Source organism: Corvus cornix, chromosome 1 (assembly GCF_000738735.6).
Source record: "Corvus cornix cornix isolate S_Up_H32 chromosome 1, ASM73873v5, whole genome shotgun sequence".
In the NCBI taxonomy this organism is placed as follows: Eukaryota; Metazoa; Chordata; class Aves; order Passeriformes; family Corvidae; genus Corvus; species Corvus cornix.
This window is the reverse complement of record NC_046332.1, coordinates 84,472,852-84,496,945: the sequence shown is the minus strand read 5'-3', so window position 1 is coordinate 84,496,945 and position 24,094 is coordinate 84,472,852. Positions and strand designations below refer to the sequence as shown.

The 24,094-nt window shown below is 43.6% G+C and overlaps 2 protein-coding genes and 1 long non-coding RNA gene across 12 annotated transcripts in view; 2 read left to right on the top strand and 1 right to left on the bottom strand.

The window, feature by feature from the left end:
- The window catches only part of JADE3 (jade family PHD finger 3), a 66,157-nt gene extending 60,996 nt beyond the window's left edge, over positions 1-5,161 (top strand). For all 7 annotated transcript variants that reach the window (XM_039570771.1, XM_039570437.1, XM_010394179.4 and 4 more), the window contains 2 exons: positions 141-258; positions 1,767-5,161. In XM_039570771.1, coding sequence (XP_039426705.1) covers positions 141-258; positions 1,767-2,659 — 1,011 coding nt within the window. In that variant the 3' untranslated portion in view covers positions 2,660-5,161. The remainder of the gene's footprint in view (positions 1-140; positions 259-1,766) is intronic.
- On the bottom strand, positions 269-12,731 carry LOC109143945. 2 transcript variants are annotated; one of them, XR_005604511.1, is made up of 4 exons: positions 12,561-12,731; positions 7,863-7,995; positions 1,549-1,610; positions 269-762 (listed from the first exon to the last, which is right to left on the bottom strand). It is a non-coding gene; the product is annotated as an uncharacterized LOC109143945 (long non-coding RNA). The 2 variants fall into 2 exon arrangements; XR_005604515.1 differs by lacking the exon at positions 12,561-12,731 and adding an exon at positions 9,735-11,690.
- On the top strand, positions 12,502-24,043 carry LOC104686024 (regucalcin). Of its 3 annotated transcripts, none has more exons than XM_039571069.1 (7): positions 12,502-12,600; positions 12,887-13,052; positions 15,807-15,989; positions 17,273-17,488; positions 18,979-19,110; positions 22,806-22,960; positions 23,700-24,043. In XM_039571069.1, exons 2-7 carry the CDS (start codon positions 12,890-12,892, stop codon positions 23,748-23,750), a joined length of 900 nt encoding a protein of 299 aa, XP_039427003.1. In that variant the 5' UTR covers positions 12,502-12,600; positions 12,887-12,889; the 3' UTR covers positions 23,751-24,043. The 3 variants fall into 3 exon arrangements, with proteins under 3 accessions (XP_039427003.1, XP_039427052.1, XP_039427104.1); XM_039571118.1 differs by having other exon boundaries at positions 12,528-12,626; XM_039571170.1 differs by having other exon boundaries at positions 12,587-12,604.
- Positions 24,044-24,094: the final 51 nt, after the last annotated feature.

Here is a 24,094-nt window from a genome sequence, read left to right as displayed (position 1 = left end):
GTATGTTTAGTACTATTGACAAGAACTTTACCAAGGGATCTTCCATGTAATGTTGTTTTGATTCTCTTGATGATACACTTTTTAAACTGTCTGGATTTATTTTCTTATTGCTTGTTAAGTCTCCTGTTATTCCTCTGTAGGTAAGAAATCTCTGCTACATGGTAAGCAGGAGAGAGAAACTGAAGTTGTCCCACAGTAAAGTTCATGAACAGGTCTTCAACTTGCAAGTTCAACTCATTAATCAGGAAATGGCTGCAGGTAATCATATAAACGTAAAATATGTATAAATCCTGCCTGTATTTAAACTAAAACAGTGTATTCTCTTTATGTTCCTGCTTAGTGCCTTTAACATGTAAAAATGTCTTCAAGAATTTTCTTCAAGTACATAGTCAATAAAAGTAGCAACACAGAGAGAACTCTTAAATTGCTTAAAATATTTGCTTCAATATTTCTTTATTTTATGGCTCTTTCTGGGTATTTGCCTATTGCTTATCAATCAGTGTGGCATCCAGATAGCAGAAATGAGCTGGTGGTGATCTCCAGGTTTGTGCACCCTCGGGTTGCTGTCCGTGGCACTGGTCCCCCACAGCAAGCTCTGTCCTGCTGGTTGGTTCTCCAGCTGAGAAAGCTTTTTTGCTTGCTGTCAGTAGTTGGTTTCTTCAGGCAAGAGAAAGAGTTGACTGATGGGAATTGCTGCTGCTCTCCTGTGCCTTCATGAGCAGCGCAGGTTTCTTAGCTTGCCATCTGCAGTTGCTCTCCTTCCTTCAAAAAGAGTTCAAGTACTCTGGTTATTAATAGTGACTAGTAACTGTTTAGGAATGCCGAGGTGCCAAACCCTACTCTGCCCTTCACATTTACAGCAACTTTTTAAGATAAGGAACACAGTATTTGGAAAAAGGAAGAGAGTATGCATACCAGTGTAATTACTGGGGTTTTTTTAATAGGAAAGGCAGCTATTTTCCTGTGTGAAATTAAGATCTCTCTGGTCTTTCAAGATACATACTTCACCAGTTTAGGGTGAAGTCTTTGTGCTTTTTTTCTCTGCTCCTGAAATGCTGGTAGGTTTCATTAGTACTGATAAGGTAGGTTTTTTTAAACTGTTTTAGCTCAGACTAGTACTTCGTGGAAGCACTGGCACTCTGAAGCTCCTTGCTTTTGTGCATAAATGCATTTTATTAGAAATGTCTACTAAGTTTACTCTATGTCTTTACAAATACAAGTGCTTTTTTAATGCTTATTATAATAGCTTGATACTTGCAGTGGGTGCTGTATGCATGTATTATCGTAAATAACTCATATGTCGAGGTAAAAATTTTAGGCTTTTAAAGCTTAGAGAACTTTATAATACAAAGCAGAGAGTTGAACCAAGTCCAAATTGAAACTCAGTTTGAAGCATTGTTTTTTCTTCATCCAAAACTGAATATGAACTTTTTTTACAGCTTTGTTGGAACAACTTCAGTCACATCTCAAAACTGGTTCAATTCGCTGGCTTAAAGCCCCGTAAAAAGGGCACATTGTTGTTTTTAGTGGAAATATTTAAATGCTTACCTAAATTCCAAAGTGGTGGATAATTTGGAACAGTTTGGTTTTCCCAGCTTCTCCTTAGTGTCCTAAAATAATTTCACAGTAATTATTTGCAAATGCTTCTTACTGTTGCATCACCTTATAATGGCCTATAAAACTTGTTACGGGTGACAAAAGAAATTACTGTTTTTAAAAGCGCCTTTTTTCTTTTTCTTCTACTTTCTTGTCTCTTTCTCCTGTAGGCCATACCCTGACAAGTGCACTAGAGAACACACTGTTCTACCCACCTCCCAGGATCACCCTCAAGTTAAAAATGCCCAAATCAGCATTGGGAGACTGCAAAAATAACTCGCTGAAGCCTGGCAACAGACCGCTTTCTCCTGACAACAACAGCACTGTTTACAGCAAACGGAGTGTGCCAATGTCAAAGGAATCGTTCGAAATTAAAGCAAAATCTTATGCCAGGTATCAGCACGACAGCAGAAGTAACGGGTTGCTGGCAGGGATTGGCAAGCCTCGGAGCGAGGCAAAGGATTCTGGCCCCACGCAGCTGATGGAGTTTCACCGGGGCCAGTCATCCGGGAAGCCTTTAGCACTCCAGGCTGCTTTGCATGGACAGTCTTCCATTGGGAATGGGCGGGTGCAGCAGGAGAACTCAAGGCTGGTGTCCAAATCCAATGGTCTGATGGGCAGGGCTGGAGATGTGAGCCAGAGAGACAGCTCCAGCCAGACGTCCTACGAACAAGAGTCCGTGCTCACGGCTCACTTGGCCAGCCAGAGTGGATTCCGAAAATCCACCATAGAACATTTCAGCCGGTCCTTTAAAGAGGCTACCAACAGTCTGGTGAGGACCACGGAAGATCTCCGGTGCTGTGAAAAGCCAGCGAGAAGACTTGCAACGAAAGATCGCTTGTGGAGCAAGCAGACACTTGAAGGTGCTCCATACCAGGACAATGATGGGTACTGTCCTGACTTAGAGCTGAGTGACTCTGAAGCAGAAAGTGATGAAAACAAAGAGCAAGTGAGGTTAAGACGAAGTAGCTCAGAGAGAGAAAGCCCAAGTAAGGACTTTGGAAGAGATTGTCACAATAGAAACAAAAAGAATATGATATCTCACAGTTCGGTACAAAGGTGATTAGAAGCCCCCACGGGGTAATTCAGCCTTTATGTATTCCAGCGTACCAGTGCAAAGCTCAGCATCAAAAGGTTCCAGAAAATAGTCTAGGACCTATGTTAGGAAGAGCTGCAGTAGGGGATGGGAGAGGGGAGAGAAATCAGAGTAGTTTTGTTCAACTGTGAATTGGTTTGCAGTCTTTGCAAGGTTAGCTCACTTATCCACAAAGTCATGTGGAAGTCGTGTGTTTTATCAGAGCGTAACATCTGGGAGAGCACAAGGCGTTAATTGTGCAAAAATTCAGGAAACCGTTTCCCCCTTGCCAGCTTAATGTGCGAGGCACCGTGTTCATGTGGAGTCAGTCTCATGGTGGTGGACAGGTTTTAAAGAAGTCCTTGCTTTGCTCTAACATGTTGCAAGAGACTGCAAACGGAGACACTGAAACTGCGTTGTTACGGCAGCTGCAGTATGGCTTTGATCCAGCAATGCACTTGCGGATGTGTTAGGAAGTTAAGCATGTGAGAAGTCCTGCTGGTTTCCCCCGGGAACGTTTGTGCTCAGATATCCGAGCACATGCCGATGTGCTCTGCTGGATCAGGCCCAAAGTGACTACTAAGTGACGATCCCCTTCTGCAGGAGGCTTCGAACTGCAGTGGCGTTTGCGGGCTCCCTGCGGAGGGCGGAAGCGGGCGTCGCTGGCGCTGCCAAACTCGCTGACCTCTAGATGTGCCCCCATTCCCTGCTTTTGCTGAAGGTTGTGTTTCTCTTCACAATAATTCGCTTATTTTGTAAATATACAACTTCTAGTACTTCAGTTTTTTTAATCTCTGTACATAGATGCTTGTTGTGGGATGCACTTGTAAATATTTTACCCAGCTAACAAGTACAGATGGCTAATTTTGTGGATAGTGTTTACAAAAGTAGATGTACTACTTCAAAGAAAAATGCTATTTGACTCTTACATTTAGGCAATCACCGGTGATGCCAGGTTCCTCTTGAAACTGAGATTTCATATCCAGAGGTGTTTTTACCTGGTATTTTTAAAGTCAGCTGAATTAGAAATAATTTTAGCTGAATTTTTTTTTCAGGTGCAAATTTTCAACCCTAGTTGCCTGAACACAGGCATAGGAGCCTTCTGGCATCTAGGTCTGTAAAATTCTAGCCAGTCATCATTTGGAGTATGATGGTTTAATTAATTATTTTTTTTTAAATTGCTTAAAATCTACTATTTTATTACACTGCTTTTCAACCTCTGGATCAGTTGCTGTTTCCCAGTCTAACACATCTTTTGTGTGTCCTTTAAAATCAGCAGTTGTTAAATAGTCGTTAAATTTCAGTCAGTACTGACTGAGGAGTCGAGAAGGGAAGGGAATGAATCCCTTTCTGTTTGTTTCAATGACAGGGATTTTTGTTTGAATGCAAACTAACTTCTTGTTTTACAGATGGTGTTGTGTTGATCAACAAAGCAACTGCACTGTTTTTCTCTGAAATGCTGTACATTTCATAAACACACAACATCCTCTGTCCCCACATCACTGGCTGAAACGGCCCATAGGTAGTGTAGGGCAGGTCATATAGCTCTGTTGAGGGCTCAGTTTTGTCTAGAAACAAAAGGTGTTCCCCCCACAGTGAGGAGATGGCTATGCAGCATCTGAACAGCAGCTCATTTCGCTTCATGGTTTTAATTTATTGCTTTTAGGTTGGGAAATGGCAACGACATTTTCAGATTTGTTTTAAACTTTGAAATCTCCCTAGCTGCAATAGGACTAGCAGGTCAGGGGCTGGAGGACTCTTCAGTAGTGAAATAATAAAAAAAAAGTATACTTGGCCAATCTGCTCTGTTTGCTTCATGCATCTTAATTTTTTTTTTTTTTTTTTTACTTCTTGATTTTATGTATATTTGTGTAATTGATCTTTCTAGAGCTGTATCTCCAAAATTATTTCTTTTGGTGTAAATATGCAGTAGCAATTTAGGTTTCCACATATTTTATTTTAATGGGAAATGCTTTGTGTTCTAAGCCATGGGTCATTCAGAATAAGTAAACAAATGTCTGTTCATTTGTATTCTGGTTCTGATTCTCTTAGTTCTCCTTCAATATTTATTAGTAATCCTCTCTCACTGGCCATGAAATTTTACGAAGCTTTTATTGGGAACACTTATCTGGGAGGTCAGCAAAGTGTTCATGTTATTTTGTGGCTGGAAGCATATGACAGAAGAGAGAGGAAAATGGTGCTTCAGCAAAACTCAGCGTTTCTGCTCTTCTGGGGTTATCAATTCAGTTGTTTCCAGTCTGGGCAATGGTTTTGCTAATTTTTACATTATTTTAATAGACATATGAAGGAGCCCTTGGTTATGTAGTTCTCAAGTATTGTCCCCAAAGTGCATTTGCTAGTTTTTATTGTGCGTTCGGTGGCTAACTGTTTGAAGTATTACCTCTTAACCTTATTTGTCAATTTTTTTTTGTGTTTTTGCATTTTGTTTTATATATATAAATATATATATATTCAATTTTCCAATATGGACTCGGTCTTTTTCAGATGTCCCCTTTTTACAAGTACTTTTTCATTAAATTATGAAACTGCTAACAATATTTTCATTTGTTGTGATTTATTCAGGGCTTTACCCTCTGTGTCTGGCAGGCTGTGAAACTCATCAGTACTGTGTCCATCAGGAGTAAATTATTTCTGCAGATTTGGCAATACTTTAATAAGTTAAGTATCCAGGAAAACCCTTCCCCTTCAGCCTCCCAGAAAAGAGTCGCTGAGCACTAATTTGCTGTGCAAAGCAAATAGTGCAAGCCTGGCTTTTGTTTCTGCCTAGCTGAGCAAATGTAACAGACCATTTGCTGCCCTGGCCTCACTTTTCAATGTATTTGCTTATGCTGTAGTATGGCTGGTTTTCCCTGCTTGGACAAAGTGAGTTACAGAGGAAGAGCCGTAGCCAGGCCTTCTGTCTGATCCCTCGTGTAACCCCGCAGACGTGTGCAGCTGAACGCTCACCAGCCCGCTGTTGCCATCTGCGTGCAAAGGACAAAGCAGGGCGAGCAGGTTCCTGGGCTCGTGTCGGCTTCTTGTGGGTTTTACCCGACCTTCTGCTGTAGTTCCCCCTGCTTCCACAGGCCGGTGCTGTGAGGTACCTTGCTGGCACAGGGGAGCTGCTCCCCGGCCTAGAGCAGGGAAGAAGGCAAAACGAGAAGGTGGAGAGAAAGGTGCTGGGGTAGCTGCACAACTGATCCCATAGCATCCCTCCTCTGCCTGCCTCTGCAACAGGCAGCCTTCAAGAAGGATGGGATTTGCAATGTGGGTGTTGCAGGCAGCAGTGACCCTCCTGCTTCTGCAATGGGTCTGGCAGCAGCAGAGTGAGTCAGAACTGAGCAGCCAACAACACACTTCTGGACTGGCTTAAGGACTGGAGTGACTGAGCAGGTGGCCCCAGGCAGGCTGGAACTGGAGCTGGAGAAAGCTTGGGTGAAATGGAGCTCAAGTCCCTCAGCTGAAAAACAAACAGGAGGTAAAAAAAGGGGGAAAGGCAATAAAGGTGCAGATAGAAGGGAAGAAAAACCAGGACTAGGAAGAAGCAGTAAGCATTGGACTGCCAGTTGTTTTTCAGGACCAAGATTTCTTCTTCTCTAAAGACATCTTGCAACAGATACCAGCAACGGACTTCCTTGTTTTGACTTTCTGACTGGTGGCTTCTAATTCCCTCTGCACATACAGTCTGCTTGTGGCTGGGATGTGGGAAAGACAGGGCCAAGGAAAGAGATTGGTATCCATTAATTTGGAAACAGCTACTATTGGTTTGTAGAGTCTTTTCATATAACTGTGGTTATTTGTTGATGGTAACGTGGCTAAGGACTAACTGGGGCTGCACAGTGGCTCTGAGCACCATCATTTCTGCATTTATGTTTCTGCCCTGAAAGAAATGTTTCTCAGTTGTGTATATAACTTGTGGAATGTTTCCTTTGCACCATGAATCTGAAATCATAGAAGGACAAATGACAAATGTTTAGCTATTCCATGTAAGCCTGAAACATTCCCTTGATTTCAATGTGGTACATCTGGCTACCTGGCCTGGATGTAGAGGCTGTACTGCAGACGCATGATGTGTATCTGATACCTGGGAGGGACCCAGTGTTTAAAGCCTGCCTCTGTGAGCTGTGAAGATAATCCAGCGAAACTACTCATTTTGATCGTTTGGAATTGTGACGATCCCAGTACTTGTAAAGGTTTAGCACTGCAGGGAATTGACACATCTGTTAGGAAAACATGCTTTTGATGCGAATTAAGGAACAAAAGCTGCTTGCACAACCTGGGAGCTTGGCATGCAAGGGAAAAATACTGGGGATGGGCAGAGATGGAAAACAATAGAGTGCCTCAATGCAGCTTCCTTAGGAAGAAGTGAAGACACACAGACTTCTGGGCTCTGGTTTCATGAGAGATGCCCTGCCTACTGCTGCTTCTGAACCTTCCTTTTACACCAGCTTCATGGCTGAACAGACTTCTGCCACTCCTGGGGTGCAACTCTGCAATACGTCCCTCTTGCAGAGATGATCCTGGGATGACTGCTGCCAGGCTCTGCTCCTAAGTCAGCACATCTAGCGGGATGTGACAGGTGGATTAAAGTGACTGCAAGCACAGCCTTCTGAAAGAAAATGTTACATAGCAGTTGGGTAAGTTATTTGAAAACAGCAGATGTGCAAGCCTATTTCTGTTCCTCAAGTTAACCCCCTCTGCAGAGAGCTTGGATAAATTTGTGTGACCACGTGGTTGTAGAAGGAGAAGCAGCCTCAGATAGTTGCTCATTAGTTTCCCTGCCTCTGTGTGTGCAGCTTCCAGATAATCTTCCTTTTTCCAGTAGGCTTCTTTTGTCTGGGACAACCTCCTGGATCCACTTTGCCCTGCCCTTTCTCTGGGACTCTTCTTTTGTTTCAGGCTGGGCAGACCCTCTCTGCCTTCCATTGCTTTCTCAGCAGCCCTGGAGCTGGGTATCTGCCTCGCCTTGGCTGCTTTATCTGATACATTGTTTTAAATCTCTGGGTAGGCTCCATAATGACACATTTATGGTTTATTTTGGCTTAAACATCCTGAAGGCATTTTTTCCGGTTTCTGCTGTGTTTCCTCAGGTGCTGCTCCACCCACCCTAGCCCCAGGAAAGAGCACTGGGGAGCAAGACACAAGTTGTATTGTGACAGTTCCATAACAGTTCCAGAGTTGTTCTGCTCACCAAATCAGTGGGCCAGTGTCCTGAGGAAGAATTTAAAACTTAGCACAACAGCAACGTAAAAGGAAGATGCCATCAAGAAATCTCTTGGTCATCTGAGAGCTCTTGAGCTTGTGACAGACTTCAAGAGTAGTACCTGTAACAAGAAAAAAGTTAGATACCCTGGGAACTGCAGGCCCTAGTGAGGGAATGAGTCATCTGAGGGGGAAAAACGTCTCTCAACTAGCCCACCCACTTCACCTGAAACCACGGTGTCTGGTTGCATTCCTTTGTAGTTCCTTATCTCAGAAGGGTGGTGCTGAGTAGTTTGGGAACCCCTGTCACTGGCATTTTAGGCTCCATTTGCATCTGGTTGAATGGAACCTGAACAAAGTGCTTTCCCTCCTTAAAACTAGCTCAGCTATTGTTCTGTTGTCTCCTCTAAAATGAAGTACGGGCATTATTTTATCCTTTTCCTGATTATTCTACAACAAGCCTTGTTAAAGGAAGCACAGAGGCCTAAAAACTGGATGAGCCAGGTGATGCAGGTACTAATAAGCAAGCTGTAGTTTACACTCGTTACAAATGGCTAGTACATAAACCAGACTTTTCTCAAATTGTCTGGTTGATCATCTTAAATTAGGCTCTGAGAAGTCACCGTAAATCTGCAGTTAATTTGAAATTTATTTTTGATTAGGCCAGAAAAAGGATTTGCATGCCTGTAAGCTGCAAACACTGGAAGTACTGTTGCTAAATCAGTTATTTGAATGAAAGATGCTGCCTTTCCCTGAAGTCCTGGCTCTGTTGCATGACCTCTGTTGTGACTATAATTTTGCAGCTGCTGTAGCACATATCAATGCTCTTTTTTTTTTATCCTGAGGCAAGCAAAATGCAAATCCAGGTCACATGGGATACAGAGAGCAGAAAAGTAAGGCATTAATGAAAAATGTCTTGGCTGCGCTCCACTGAAGAACGCTTTCTGAAGCACCCTGTTGCCCAACTGCTCCCGGTGCAGAGCGGAGGTCTGGAGAGGCACAGGCTGGGAACTCCAGTTTTGTGAGGCAGCTTAAGGGAGCAGAAACTTGCACCTGTTGGTGCTCCCATGACAAAGGAGTTGGAGGTGCACCTGTAACATTGTGAGGGTCTTGATGAAGCACTGGGGGGGCTGGCTGCAGTGGAAAGGATCACACGTTCACTTACAGCATGGTATTCTTAAGTGAGAGATGCTTTTTCATGAGCCTGTGGCCAGTACAGAAGGAATTTGCTGAAAGAAGTCTGTGTAATGAATTGTAATAAGTACAGGGCACAATTGTCATTTTTGTGAAAACTAGTCTTGTGTAATGAATTGTAATAAGTACAGGGCACAGTTGTCATTTTTGTGAAAACTAGTCTTGAAAGGCTAAATACTTCAGTATGACTTCATGGTGATTTGGTGCAATCCTTTGTAAAAAAGATTCCCTATTTGAGATTCTTAATCCATTCTGCATTAACTTGTGTGACAGTGGTAAGTGTTAGACACATAAATTAGTCAATGGGCACAGGTCTGCTGGTGCCACCTTCTCCCAAGCAGACATTTGCAAATGGGAAAATGGACTGCTTTGGCAAATGTTTTATGTTTAAATACACAAATATGATCATCCAGGCTAGTAAACAATTAAACTTCTCAGCAGTTTGATCTCTCCTGGACCTACTTGTTGCTTGCTAACAAATAAAACTTGATCTGGACACACAAGCCAATTCCAAGAACTGTATTTGGCTGCAAACAAGTGCACAGCAGTGCCAACTATTGCTTTCCAGCCAACTGATTGCAGTGACTGATTTTGTCTTTCTCCCTCTGCTCTTGCTCAATGTTTTTTGCTTGTCCCTCCATCTGTGCACCCCCAAATGCAGTATTACCTGCTAGTGGAGAATTCCCATGTGTCCACTCTGGTTGCCCCAATGGATTTAACAGGTTTGCTCTGAAGTAGTGGCTCCTTGGGCTCCCCTGCCCTTGGCGCGGTCCCCGCTCTCAGCTGCACCTCGCCCATCTGCAGAGGAGGCCTGACAGACTCCATACTCGGAGGCAGCTCTTGGGGCACAGACATCTGACTGTGGCATTTGCACTTTGTACCAGCTGTGGATAAGGCCTAGAGCCCTCCCAACTTCAAGCAGGAAGGAGGACTAACAGTAGTAAAGACGAAAGGTGAAGGAAAAAAGATGAGGATTGCTCTAAAGATGAAGAAATAACAGGATCAGGCTCATAAAAGGAGAGAAGAACAACTTCAACTTTCCAGGAATGAGCAGAAGTAAAACCCAGTCTCTATAGCGCCTGAAATAGTCCAGCACCTCTTCTTGCCTACAGTTGTTGAGGGTGGGGGGATTTTTCCATCTCTGTGGTGCTCTGGGCTGTTCTCTAGAACTACTGAGCATTTCCTGACTGGCAAGAAAGGTAATGGCTTCTGGCAGGCTCAGGGAACCTGCAGGCTGGGGGAGGGCTGTGACTTCACCCTACAGGGCCTCCCACATCACAGATCTACTCTTTGTGTTCTTCATGATTGTAGGTAAGTAAGAATTCTGCTTCCCTGCTCCCTGCAAAGCAGGTGGAGTAAGTGTACGATGTGCACTACCATGTGGAATAAGTGCTGAGCTACCAGCGTGCCCTTTGGAAGCCACAGAGGTGCTGTGTAAGCTCCCTATCAGTCAGATTTGGAGGCCACACAGTAGACTTTGTGGCTGTGCTTCAACAGTGGGAAGTTCCCAGTGGGGAAGGCGCAAAGTAGCACAACCTTTGGCAGCCACCTCTTCTGTGCTCTTCTCTCCCACAGTAAACTTGTACTGGCAGGAGACATCATCTGATGCTCTCTGTGAAGGCACCCCAACCATGGATTCCTCCCTGTTCTACCTTTCAGCAAGCTTGGATCAGCCATTACAGAGAAGACAAAGCAGGGGTGCTGTCCTATGTAACTAGAGACCCAAGCTCAAAATACAAGGCACAGAGTGTGTGTTGTAACCTAGCACTTACAGAAGCTGTTAATTTTCTCCCAAGGTGTGTGCCAGCACACAGCTTGTTTTGATGCCTCCAAACCATGCTGGCAAATGCCTAAGTCAGCAAGGAGCAGAGAGATTGGTGAGGTGGGTTGAGGGTGTATCTCCTATTGCTGCTGGATTCAGTAAGCTCTTGCATCGTATCCCAAATGGCCTTGTAGTGTGCAAAGACAATGGGAGAGCAGTAAATGTGGCTAAGCTTTGTAAGAAGCAATAATTGTTCTTCCTTGTAGTTAATGAATTCTTTGCATGCATTTTTTAAAACGTCTGCATCTTCTTTCCGTGTTGTAAAATGTATGGAAAAAAAGGACAGAGATGTGACACTTTTTTTCTGGATGTTTTTCTGTGTTGGCTGTTGCTAATAATTTGCTTGTGTCAGGTCTGAGATGAAATCCTGCTATTTGTTGTACAGGCAGCAGTAGGACAGAAAGAGAAATTCAGTGCTAAGCACAGAAGGAATGCCATGGAAGCCTATAAAATAGAAGTCTTAACTGCTCAGATAAAGCCACAATAAGTTAATAAATATCACATCAGTGCTCTATCAAAAGAAGCGTACATGAAACACATGTTGGTAAGGTCATGTAGCCCATGAACTTTCCAAATATACCACTACTAGAAAAAATTGTGACCAAGTGAAGCCTGGGCTGTGAGCACCTGCTTTGTGAATAAAGGCAACCAAATAAAAATATTCAACAGGTGATAATTGCTAAGAGGGTGTATGATAACAAAGAGATAAATCTGTAAGAGGAGCTTTGTGGGGACTACCTCCTAAAAGACCATGCTGGATGCTTTGTGCTCACTGGTGTGCAGTACCCCTTGAATAATGGGGCTGCTACATGAGCTGGAAACCAAAGTCTGGATGGGGGAGAAGTGAGTTTTGGAGCAGCTTAGTTAATTCTGGTTTGTGGGGACACAGCAGCAAGCCAGCCTGTGCCTGCCTTGTGCTCCTGAGTTTCCAGGAGGAGACACACAAGACACGCAGCAGTGAGCCTGAAGCCACTTGATGTCACTGATCCCTATGGGAATCACCAACTCCAAGTCAAAAGGCAATATGTCATAGGATGCTGAAGAGGAGACCTGAGATATAAGACGTACCCACTGCTTTGAAACTTGAGGCCTGGGAGCCGTAGTGGCCATAGCACAGAGATAAGCAGGCACAACAGAGAACTGTATCTGCAAATTTTGATGCCAGCTGTTTGCCTCGTGGCTTTGAAAGTTTTTGAGACTATACAGCACAGGGAGTAAAAGAGGGCACAGCATGCCGAAGGGCCAGGATTTCTGGATAACCAAGGTGCTGCTGCAGGAGCTGTTAAGGTTCCCTGATGCTGGAAGCCAGGGCCAAGGTTCTGTGGCAAGAAGGCAAGCAGAAACCAGGCCTTTTGGGAATCAGCCTCTCTGGGGGCTGAGAAACCTGGACACTGCGGTGGGAAACTTCTCCCTCTTTTTCCGCTTTGCAGTTCTTGGAAGCGGTGGGGGGGGGGGGCGAGCCGCTGCTGCTTGAGCAGCCGCCCCCCTCGCTCCCGGGGCTCGCCGCGCACGGAGAGGAGGATCCCGAAGGGCCCGGCAGGAGAGCCCGGCCCGCGGGGGGCCCGCCCCTGGCCAGGGGCCGCTTGCTGTGTCCGAGCCCGCTGCAGGAGCGGGGCGGGGAGCGGGCACGGCCGGGGCGGGCGGGGGGCGCGCTTTGTTATTACGAGTTACCTGTATTTCTTGGTGTTCCTCTTCTCTCCCGCGTTCTCAGGCAGGTACCTCGGTACAAACACACTCGTGAGTGTACATGACACGGCGGCACACGCCGTGCGCCCCAGCAGCCGGGCGTGCGGGGGCGGGCCCGCCGGCAGAGCGGCCTTTCCCTCCCTGCGCCCGCACGCACCCCGCGATTTAATTTTTCCCCTCCTTTTTATTATTTTTATTATTGCCCCCTTTTTTTCCTTTTTTTTTTTTCTCCCGCCCCCCATTCCCGTTCGTTGGTCCCCGCAGGCCGTGGCGGGCCCGGGGGTAACACGCGGTGACGATTCCCTCCGCAGGCCATGTCGTCCGTCAGGATCGAGTGCGTGGCCAAGGAGGGCTGCAGGATCGCGGAGTCGCCCGTGTGGGACGAGAAGGAGGGCGCGCTCCTGTACGTGGACATCACGGGTAGGAAGGTGTGCCGCTGGAGCCCGGTCACCAGGCAGGTGCAGGCCATTCCTGTGGGTAAGGAGCCGCTGGAAAACCCCCTCTGTGTGCGGGAGCTGCGTGTTGTGTCCCTTGGCAGCTGCACGGTGCTCAGAGCTGGAGACCTTTTTCTACAGCTGGGGTTTCCCAGGCTGCCAGCACACTGGGACTATGTACAGACACTAGATACAGACCAGAGGTAGCTCTGGAGACTTCCCCTATGATTTTGTGCTACTGGGTTATGTTTGATCTATTTCTTTTTCCTGTAAGTTGTCCACAACTCGCTCTCTTTTGTTCCCACTTTGTCCCAGAAGTAACACTCTTCTGTTGGTGTTTATAGTAGTTCTGATTTGAATGATTAATGCTCATAATATTTTCTCTATTGAAAGATTTCCAAAAACGATTTAAGAAGTTGATACTTTTTTTAAGGTAATGGTGTCACCAGCTACAGTCTCAGTGGTTTGAGTATTTATTCCAGAAAGGAAGAGATATGCTAACTCTTAGAAAAAAAAGGATTGCAGATTTACTGCTGGATGTGATAAAGTAAATATTTGTGTTGGGAGACAGCTCCTTAAGTGATTTCAGTACAATTTATTATTTTCTCATGTTCAGTAACAGTTGGTGAAAATCAATTTTGCCTACCTGTAAGCTGTTCTCATTATTCACTAGAAACTGATCTGAGCTTATCTGCCTTTCAAATTACTGTAGTTTCCCATTTTAGGATGAGAGAAGGCCTGATACTAATTTTGGAAGAGTTGCTTCCCAAACTTACTTCCTCTTAGTTTAGCTGAGGGAGTGTGCTTCTTCTTGCCTTTCCCCTCAACTTGATCTGCTCTCAAAGGTGTAATCTTTTACTTGCGGCCTCTAGAGATGTGGAAGGGAGAGCACACCACATTTTATTGTTTCCTCTCTTTAGTAATAAAATAGTTATGGTTAATAGCTGTGCCTTTGGGAATGCTATGATTAAAAGACAAAAAAAAAAACCCAACCCCCAAACAATCAAAGAATGCCATGTGATTATAGTAGTGGGTCTCCTAAGTAGAAACGAAGAGAGAAATTATTCATTATTATGCTTATAGAGAATTACAACGACCCCATGCTTAGAAAAAACTTCTAATGCCCTTTTTGACTCTGCAGGGGAAACATCGTAAATGCATAACTGGGCCTGGAGGGGAGACCTTATAGTCAGTTTTCTCTTGGGCATAAGATGGTGCTGCAAATCAATCAGTTCCTGCAGGTGCTGCTTTAACAAAGCCCTCCGGGGTCGCAGCAGACTGAGCTGGATGCATGGGCTGAGACTCTGCCTGTGCTATGTTTGTTCAGTGAGCAGTAGGGTGGCTGCATCCTCATGCATCCCTTTCCTCTGGGGTGCTTTGTCAGGAAGGTAAGGGAACGTTCTTGTGGCTGTAGGGGCACCTGGATGTCCAACACCTCCAGTGGACAGCCGTGCTTCGGGGCTGCTCCCCCCAGGGTGGGAGGAAGGCCCTGGGGGCTGCCCAGGTGGAAGGAGTCCTCTGAGCCATGGCCCCCGGCTTTTTCCTGGGAGAGCAAATGTAGACTTGCACTCCCATGCTCTGCTAGGAAAGTCCCTGCCACTGATACAGACAGAGAACCACTTTTATTGGTGTGGTCCAAAGACCAGCAAAATTACTCTGTGTGGCAGGTGCCACACACGGCTGAGGGCACTCTGCTGCCCTCTGTCCTGGCACGGGAGGAAGGAATGGCACCTCAGTGTAAATGAGCCCAGACCATCAGCAGCCTCAGCTGCTACGGCAGAGCTTGCAGTCCAGGTGTGCATCTCCAGTGCTGGGGGCAAATAGCATTTGGGTTTCTGTCATGGTGGTACTGCTGCCAGGCCTCCAAGGGAAGGGGCATCCTGACCCATGAGCAAACAGCTGGAAAGGAGCAGTTCCTCTTAGTACCTAGTGGTGACTGATGGTGGTTGTGTTTGTGAAACTATTACCTAATTATACCCCTGCAAAGCCATAAATACAAGAAATGTTTCAGTTTTAAATTTAAAAATTAGCAATTAGTCCCATGTATAGAAAATATTATGCCAGATTTTGTTGCCCTGCCTAAAGTTATTATTCCCTATATTGCATCTGATGTTAGGCTTTTACAGAAATGTTATCTTCACGCTCACTGGGGTTTTTTTTTACTAATTCCTTTATAATAACCTGCAATTGAGGTTTTATGCATAATAGCTCAAGTGAGTGTAAACTAATCTGGAGCATTTACTAGTTTTCTGTTTTGTTTTAGCTCTTGGGAAGTCCTGCCACTCTTGGTGTGTTTTTGGTGCTGCTGGAGGTTTGTGCAGCACAGCAGAGTGTGGTGTGGGGGGGGTGTCTCTCCTGCCCACTGTGTCCTGTCCCAGTGCAGAGATACCCTGCCTCCATCACTGCAGGGCTCATTTATGCAGGAGCTGTGCTAAATAAACACAGTTGCTCTAGAGCTCTTGTGGCAATTGATTTTTCCCTTGGAGAGGGAAAAATAGTAAGCTATTGTAAAAAGTATATGTTCCTGTCCCCCTTTTTATACTTTTTTTTTTTTTAAATTCAGCTCCTAGCTCAGCTAGGTGCTGGTAATGATTATAGCTCCTGGTAGCAGTGGTAATACTCAAGTTCATATGACATAATCTGTTTCTATGTATTTAAACATCAATTTTGTTGGTAGAAAAGTAGGTTGTTTCTCTTGCCTGTGGTTTCACTGAGTTCAGGTTGCATGTCTAAAGTGGGCAGAAGAGAAATATCTCTTCATAGCACATCCCACTTTTCAATTTCACCCTTTTTCCAGATGCTCCTGTGAGCTCCGTGGCTCTCCGGAAGTCTGGGGATTATGTCATCACCCTAGGAACCAGGTTTGCTGCTTTGAAATGGAAAGAGGAGCTGGTAACCACCATCACTCAAGTGGACAAGGATAAAGCAAATACTCGATTCAATGATGGGAAGGTGGATCCTGCAGGGAGGTATTTCGCAGGTATGCTGCAGGCTCTTCCTTCCCTCTGGTGCTTGCTGGGTTTTGGTGATAACATGCAATGATCAGTCATAGCAAGTTTTCCTTGACAGTTAAGTGGTGGGGATTTTTTGTTGTCTTCAAACAGAGTTCAATCCCATTTACAAATCTATTTGTATCACCTGGGCACTATCTAATCTGGACTATTTTGTTTAAAAGAGGCCGACTATTTGGAGCCTGCCTAGTTTAAGATACTGGCCTTGCCTCTTCCCTGTCAGCTACTTGTTTTTTGAATACTGGAAGGGTGCCAACAGAAAATACTTTTCTAGTGAGAAATTTATTATACTGTGTGGTTTGTTCTTCATAAGTCAGAATTTTATTTCTAAAAACTAAGGGACTATTCATCCTGGAGATGAGAAAGCTCAGGGGATCTTACTTGTATGTATAAGTACCTGACTGGGGAGGGAGTAAAAAAGATGGAGACCAGACTCTGCTCAGTGATGCCCACTGAAGGACTAGAAGGAGTGGGCACAAACTGAAACTCAGTCAGTTCTGTATGGATGTAAGAAAATTCCTTTACTGAGGATGATCAAACAGTGGAACAGTGGTTGTCCAGAGAGACTGTGGAGTCTTTATCCGTAGAGATCTTCAACACCCAACACTGATGGGAGGAATCTGCAGTGTCTGACCCTGCTCTGAGCAGGGGGTGATCCTGGATGATCTCCAGAGGTGCCGTCCAGCCTCAGCTGTGATCCTGTCCTCCTGTTTTTTAAAACACCATTCTGTGCTCCTGCTGTGCCATTCAGTCCCGAGGCTTACCTTAAATTGCATTTACCCAGCCTCTCCAGAGCTGGTCTCGGCTGCCAACTTCAAGCTGCAAAGATGAGATTTGCTTTAAAAGAGGCTTTAGTGTAAGACTCATTCTGAGGGAGGAGGTAATTTTTTTCCACTCTCTCAGCTCTACAAGACATCAAGATTTATTGTAACTTAAATGCTGGCCACACCTGTCATAATATATGAATGACTGAATACAGCATTTTGCAGGAATCATGCTGCACACCATTTCTGCCCCAAAAATGTTCAACAAAAGAACAAAAGCTGTGTTTTGTCACCTTCTGCTAAGAGCAAGCACTTTGAAAATGCACCTTTTCCTTTTGACTCAGTTTCTTCCTTAAATTTCAGAAGCCATCTTCACTGCTCCCTTCTATGCTGGCAGTGTGATCATCATCATAGTGAGGGACTGCCCCCAGACCTGGAGGAGAGTCCATTCACTCTGAACCTGCTTCCTCCCCTTTGGCTCTTCACAGGTACAATGGCAGAGGAGATTCGTCCCGCTGTGCTGGAGAGACACCAAGGCTCTCTGTACACTCTCTTCCCTGACCTCTCAGTGGTGAGGCACTTTGACCAGGTGGACATTTCTAATGGGCTGGACTGGTCGCTGGATCACAAAACCTTCTTCTACATTGACAGCTTGTCCTACTCGGTGGATGCTTTTGATTATGACCTCCAAACTGGAAAAATTGGTATGAGTGGTTGTATTCCAAAATAATTGTTTGTGCCTAAAGATTGTGATATTTGTTTCTGCTCTGGTTATTACACAGATGATGAGAGCTTTGGGAGCACTTATCCAGAAACCTCTTTAGAGCAAAACAACAGAAGACATATTAACATCTGTCTGTGCCTGCGTAGGCTTCTGGCTCAAACCAGTCAGGGTCGTTTGGTAATGCTATAAAGTATTTAAATTGCGTGGCAGTTTGAGTAGTAATCTGTACTACTGTTACTAAACACAAGGCGTATCTGATCTTCCAATGTGAAAAGGACAAAGTGTATCTCATCTGTCTGTTCCTGTGGCTGCGTGTTTCTTGTTACTGGCAGCACAGGCAAACTGACAGCAAGCTTGTAGTCTTGTGCAAAACCTCTGCCAGCTTCTCTAGATATTTTTTCACTCTTCACCCTGTTTTGTTTTTTAAAATATAAGCTATTAAATGAAGATTCTGCAGAAAGAACAAGGCAACAACAGTAGCAGTAACTCAAAGCTTCCTTCATTAGTTTAAAACAAAACAACGCCTTAAGGGTTTCTACAAGCTTGGGCAAAAGAAAAATTCAGGTGACTTGGACTAGTAATTTGCTTTTGAGTACACGGGCTGAGGTATTTGCATTAAAAGAACACAGCCAATTTGATGTTTAGCTTTAAAACTCTGAATTTAAAGTAATTTTGGATGTAGCACCTTGTCCTAATGATTCTCTGCTATGGCTTACAACTGAGTTTTTCCTTAGGAAATAGGGTATTTCTCTCTCTCACTCGTTCTTGCTCACTCTCTTTCTGTGGGCAGTCTGAAAATCCCCAGGAGCAAAAAGGAAACTCATTAAGAATATTGCTGCATATGAGAAACATTGAAGTTGTCAGAGCATGAAATAAACAATGTTGGAACGTTGGGTTTAATTTTATTTAATAACAGTGGTAAAAGTTCAGATAGAGTTGTTTGTTTTTAGGTTGATAATATGCCTTTGAAATTGATGCGTTTCCTAACTCTGTGTTTATGTAAGCTCTCAGTTTATAGATCTGAAGGTCAGTTTTGTGTTGGAACAGTGATTATTGGCATGTTCCAGCAAACTGTTTGAAAAGTCTCCAGCTGGAGCAACCCATACCTGAAATTATTCAAACTGCTTTTAGAACAAGCAATTAATCTTATGAATATATCTAACATTAATTTATTCAGTTATTCATTTAATATTGCAAGTAGGGAACATGAGTGGTGCACTAGAAATGAATGCCAGAAAAAAGGATTATACTTTCAATGGATAGAAACTGACCCACAGGCTTTCATGCTGAGAAACAACTGTCTCGGGAAACAAACAGGCCAGCAGACACAATCTACTTCTTTCATGGGAAAAGAACTCAGGGCCTTAGCACAGCTTTTGAAAATAATAATACAAATAACTCTGCTGGGCTGTAACTGATAAAAATTTTAACAACTGTTTCACTCAGTTCTGTGGTTTTTCTAACCTGCAGGCAACCGTAGGAGTATATACAAACTGGAAAAAGAGGAGAGCATTCCTGATGGGATGAGCATTGACACAGAAGGAAAACTCTGGGTAGCTTGTTATGACGGTGGGAGAGTGATTCGCCTTGACCCTGAGACAGGTAAGTCCTTGCAAAAGATGGACTGGAATTTTGTGCTAAACAAAACAAAACAGGTGGAAATAAAAACAAGTGAGAGGTGGGGCTTTTTTCCCTTCACAGAAATGGTATATCTGCTCTTTTTTAAAAAACTGTGGGGTTTTGGTTTTTTTTTTTTGCTTTTTATTATTACTTTAAACGATTTTATGTCCCTGCTCTCAAAAATTACCTTTGTTAATAAGTCTCCTTTGTTCCCAGCATCTGTTGTGTTGGAACGGATAAAGTCGCTAAGGAGATCATCATTCTACTTGTGAATTGTTTGAGTTAGCATCCTATTGCATCCTCCAAAATTAAGACCAATGTTTACCTCTTTGATAAATGGGAAAGATGACTTAAGCCATTTTTGAGTCTTGTTTCTTCAGCTTAGTGTATTATTTTGGGCAGCCTACTGGATTTTATTACAAGTCCCACAGGACACTGATGCCAGCAACATATTTTTTATTGTTGAAAGTTATTTACACGATCAATTTTGCAATGAAATGATCAAAAAATGTTTAATGAATACCACAGCATTTTATCATTCCCTCAGTAATGTCTTGGGTGTGCCCATTGTCTGAGTCTGTCCTTCATTGCTGGTCTCATTTGGACTCCAATGATGTGCCAGGGATGATTTACTCTGGGTAAAAAACACATGTAAAGCACTTAAGGGAAACTGAACCACACTGGCTAGAAGGGGCCGCTGGGTGAGAATGGGAGCGTGATTTTGTCAGATCCCAGACAGCACAAGTTTGCATCATGCAGCAGAAGAGCAACTGCACTGGGATGCATCTGGAGTCTAGTAGAAGATTTGGGGTTTTGTGGGACTGTGGATTCAGGGACGCCAGTGCCTCGTCTGCAGCACACAGCAGAGCTGTGTGTGCACACGTGCACCAGCCTGTCTTCTGACTCTGCTGGAAACCTTTACTTGAGGCTCAGACTGTGCTTTCCCCCTCACCTTTTAATCTGTACCCATCCAAAGTCTTGCTAACCTGTGGGACTTCTGTTCTGCAGAGTATGCACCCCAGTGCTAGGGTGCTTCCTTCTCCTCCAGGGGAAGGAAGCTCCAGATGGGAGATGCCAGCAGTGCTTTGGCTTGTTTCTGGACCCACATCCTCTCACTTTGGTGGGCAGAGCCCTCCTTGGTGACATCCACCAGCCCTCTGAATACCGTTCTGGAGTATTAGACTCAATCATTTTTCCTCTCTGTTTCACTGTTACCACCTTTTTCCTCCCTGGCCTTTTTTATTTCTCCCTGACCTTTTTTTTCCCTCCCTTTTTCCCACTTGTTTTCCTTTTCCTTCTCCCTTTTGGAGGTGTTTTCATATGGGAAAGCTAGAGGCAATAGTGTCCATAAGCAGATGCACTGGGATAGTAAGAATATTGATGGCAGAGTACATATCCCTAATGCACTCCTAGTCCTTAACTATGCTCACAGATGGATGAGATACTGATGTGTTGGTAGTGTGTTTCTCAGTGTGTTTCTCTTCCATGAACCTGTTCTGTCTCCCCCCTCACCCATGCCATAGCACTTTCAGGGAACAGTGTTATGAAGTTTCACAGGATAAGTGTCTGTGTCAAAAAGAGCCACCTTTTTTTGTGACTGTCTCATGCTTACCTGCCCTCTCATGCTAGCATTTTAAAGTAATATCTAAAATCTTCAATTTGCTGAATTCTGAATGAATTGTCATTATTTAGGGAGATAACACAGACAGGCTTGAAGAGAATTCTCTGAAAGCCTCTCTTTTAACGCACAATAGCCATTAAGTGTGGCTTGAATGGCTGTCAGCCAGTTGCAGATACATTCACTGATAAAGAGCTCATCTAAAGCACGTGAGGGATTTTCAGGTTTCAATGATAACAAAGCCTGGACTTTGTTTTTAGGGCAATGGGACGAGGAAACTTGTTTGTTTGGCATCTTTCCTAAGTAAGGTTTAGAGGTTCAGAATAAAACAGCTTTTTGGGTCTAGGCTTCTGTAGCAGAGATGGCTGCTGCCTTTAGATTGAGGGTGTGCTACAGGGAAGAGCTGATGGCTGATGCCATGGGGTTTGCAAATGACTCAAAAGGGATGTCTAACTTACATGTTATCAAGTCTTGTTGTACCTTCTGATCACTTAGTGACCTGCTAGTTTTATTCTTTTAATTTGAATCCTAGAACCATTAAGGCTGGAAAAGACCTCTAAGGTCATCGAGTCAAACCATCTACCAGCACTGCCAAGTACACCCCTAAACCGTGTCTTTAAGCACCACATCTACATGGTTTTTAAACACTTTCAGGGATGATGTTTCCACCACTTGCCTGGGCAGCCTGTTCCAATCCTTGACAACCCTTTCAGTGAAGAAAATTTTCCCTAATGCCCAGTCTAAACCTCAATTAAATATTTTACAGTTCTTCCTAATGATTGTTTTTAATATCCTTTGATTTTTATAGTGTCAAAAAGATTTGCTACATTTGTCTCTTCTATAGAGGCCAAGCACAGAGTAATACTTCAGATAGATTGTAGAACATCCAGGTGCAGATTTTCTTGGAACTCCAGGGAGACATTGCTCATCTCAGAGCTTTGTAAATGATACCTTCCAGGCTGTTATCCACTGAGAGCACTCTACAACTGCAACCAGTCTATCCCCTGGTCTTTGGGGCTCATGCCTCTTTTCCTACAGTTCATTTTTTTTTTTTTTTGTTTTGAATGCCCTTCCCACTCACTTTCTCCCAGACTTGGTGTCAGTCAATTTCTAGGGCTCCCAACATCAAAGTTACTTTCCTGCTATTTCAATACATCACTAAAGTTAGTTGCTGTAAGGGGACCAAGCCCTTTACATATGCAGTTGGGAGGACAGAAAAATGACACATTTTGTAAGGAAATTCATGTGCTTTAGCATATTTCTAGAAAGAGAAACTCACAGGTACATCAAATAGGCATAATGGGAATAGGCTCTTACTGCCCAGGATTAGGAGAAATTTTGGGAAAATCTGCTGTAAGATGTCTCAACAAACCTTCTGGTTAGGGCTGGAGGAGATCTGTTCACTACCGTCATTAAGACCATAGCTGTTTGTTGGCATAGTAAGTGCGTAGTATTATTTATGGTAGCGCTAGTTTCTTGTAAACATCAGACATGTCCCATGATCCCTATTTTATGGAAGCTTGATTTGAAAGACTATTGGAGTTTCAGGAAAAACTTCTAGGAATTAATCTTCCTTAACTGCAGGCAGTAGAGGTGTAGCAGGAGGTTCGCCTCTGTAATGCTGCACGAGGTCTGCTCGCTCCAGGCTGCCTTTGTAGTTAAAAGTAGAAAAGTCAGCAGGTCTAGGGTGTGATTCATGTGACCTGTTTTAGAGAGGAATCCTATCCCATTTCCATTGACTGCATGGACAGCCTAGATGACAAGCTCAGATATGTGTCTGTGCTGTGGATGTTAGTGCTTAATTAGAGGACAAACTAGGATTGGAATGGGATTTGTTTGTGATACCTGAAACTTGTCAAACAATACATGATCAACAACAGGGCTCACAGAAGTCTGGTTTCTCCCTGTCTTGGTGCTCATCAGTCAGGATGGGACGTCCCCCAGCCCTGATTCCCACTTCTGCAGAACACCTGGCTCTGCAACAGTTATTTGCAATAATTTGTTTAAATTTCTTGATGTAAGTAGACAAACAGGAAACATCATGTGTGCTTTCCTTCAGGAAAAAGACTCCAGACTGTGAAACTTCCAGTTGACAAAACAACTTCCTGCTGTTTTGGAGGAAACGATTATTCAGAAATGTATGTGACTACTGCCACTGATGGGATGGATAAAGAGTGGCTTTCACGGCAACCACAGGCTGGTGGGATTTTCAAGGTGAATGATACTTTCTCTTTTCGTTTTAGAAGGCCATTTTTTCACTCTTGATTTTTTCAGGTAGCAAAGCAGTTGGGAGTGGTGGGAAGCTGGAAAAAGATAGCTGTTAGGACACTGATCATATATGTTAAGCTATTTGTATTTTTTGTTCCTGTTGTGGAAGGTTAAATGCATTTAGAGATTTGAAGATACTTTGGGGTTTAAACTTCGTAACAATAGTGATAGTGCAAATTTTCTATGCAATCATCTCTTTATACTTCTCCCTCTCCCAACACTGTTTGCATTTTCTATTTATTATGGAAAGGATGGGTAAATACTTACATGTCTTAATCAGTGGAAGATAAAAGCATCTGCTTTTATTTACTTTCTAGTTAATTATCACAAAGTTATCTCTTTAAACATTTGTTCTGCTGCGATTTGTTTTAAAGCTCTGCTCTTCTCTGTGTGTGCATGCCGAAGGTTACATTGTGAACTGCAGAATTAAGGCTTAGCAGTGTCTAAGAGAAGAGGCTTTTGGGGAATGGACTCTGGCCTGTGATTACTGAGCTTTAGAGAAAAGAGCATGCATTGAAATTCCTAGCTGTGATAAGCTGATGGGTGCAAAATATAGTAGGATGTTACGTTGGCGGACACAGTCTTTTTCTCAGTTAAAGAATGTCTAGTTGTGTAAGGAAAGCAAATGTCTGATAATGGTGAATTATTGCTCTAATTTTTTTTTTTTCCCTCTGTGTTTTAACAGATAACAGGACTGGGGGTGAAAGGAGTTCCACCATATCCATTTGCAGGTTAAATACACACTCTTCAGAAGGGATTAGAGAGGGCTGACATAAGCAAGACAAGTTTGAAGGTCTTATTCTGGTGTTCAGCATCTTTGCTTTGAAATCATGACACCATTATAATATTTCATCAGGAAAGGATGAAAAACTACTGAAATACATGGAATATTTTAAAACTGATCTTTTTTTCCCCTTTAAACTTACTTTAAATATATGATGGTACTTTTACTGTTTGCTAAAAAGATTGTCATCCTAATAAGCTACTGTTGTAATTCTATTTTATGATTAAATAATATTTTAATATCTTTTTATTTCGTATTCTTCTGTCTCATTTGCAACTTATGTTATATTGTTTTAC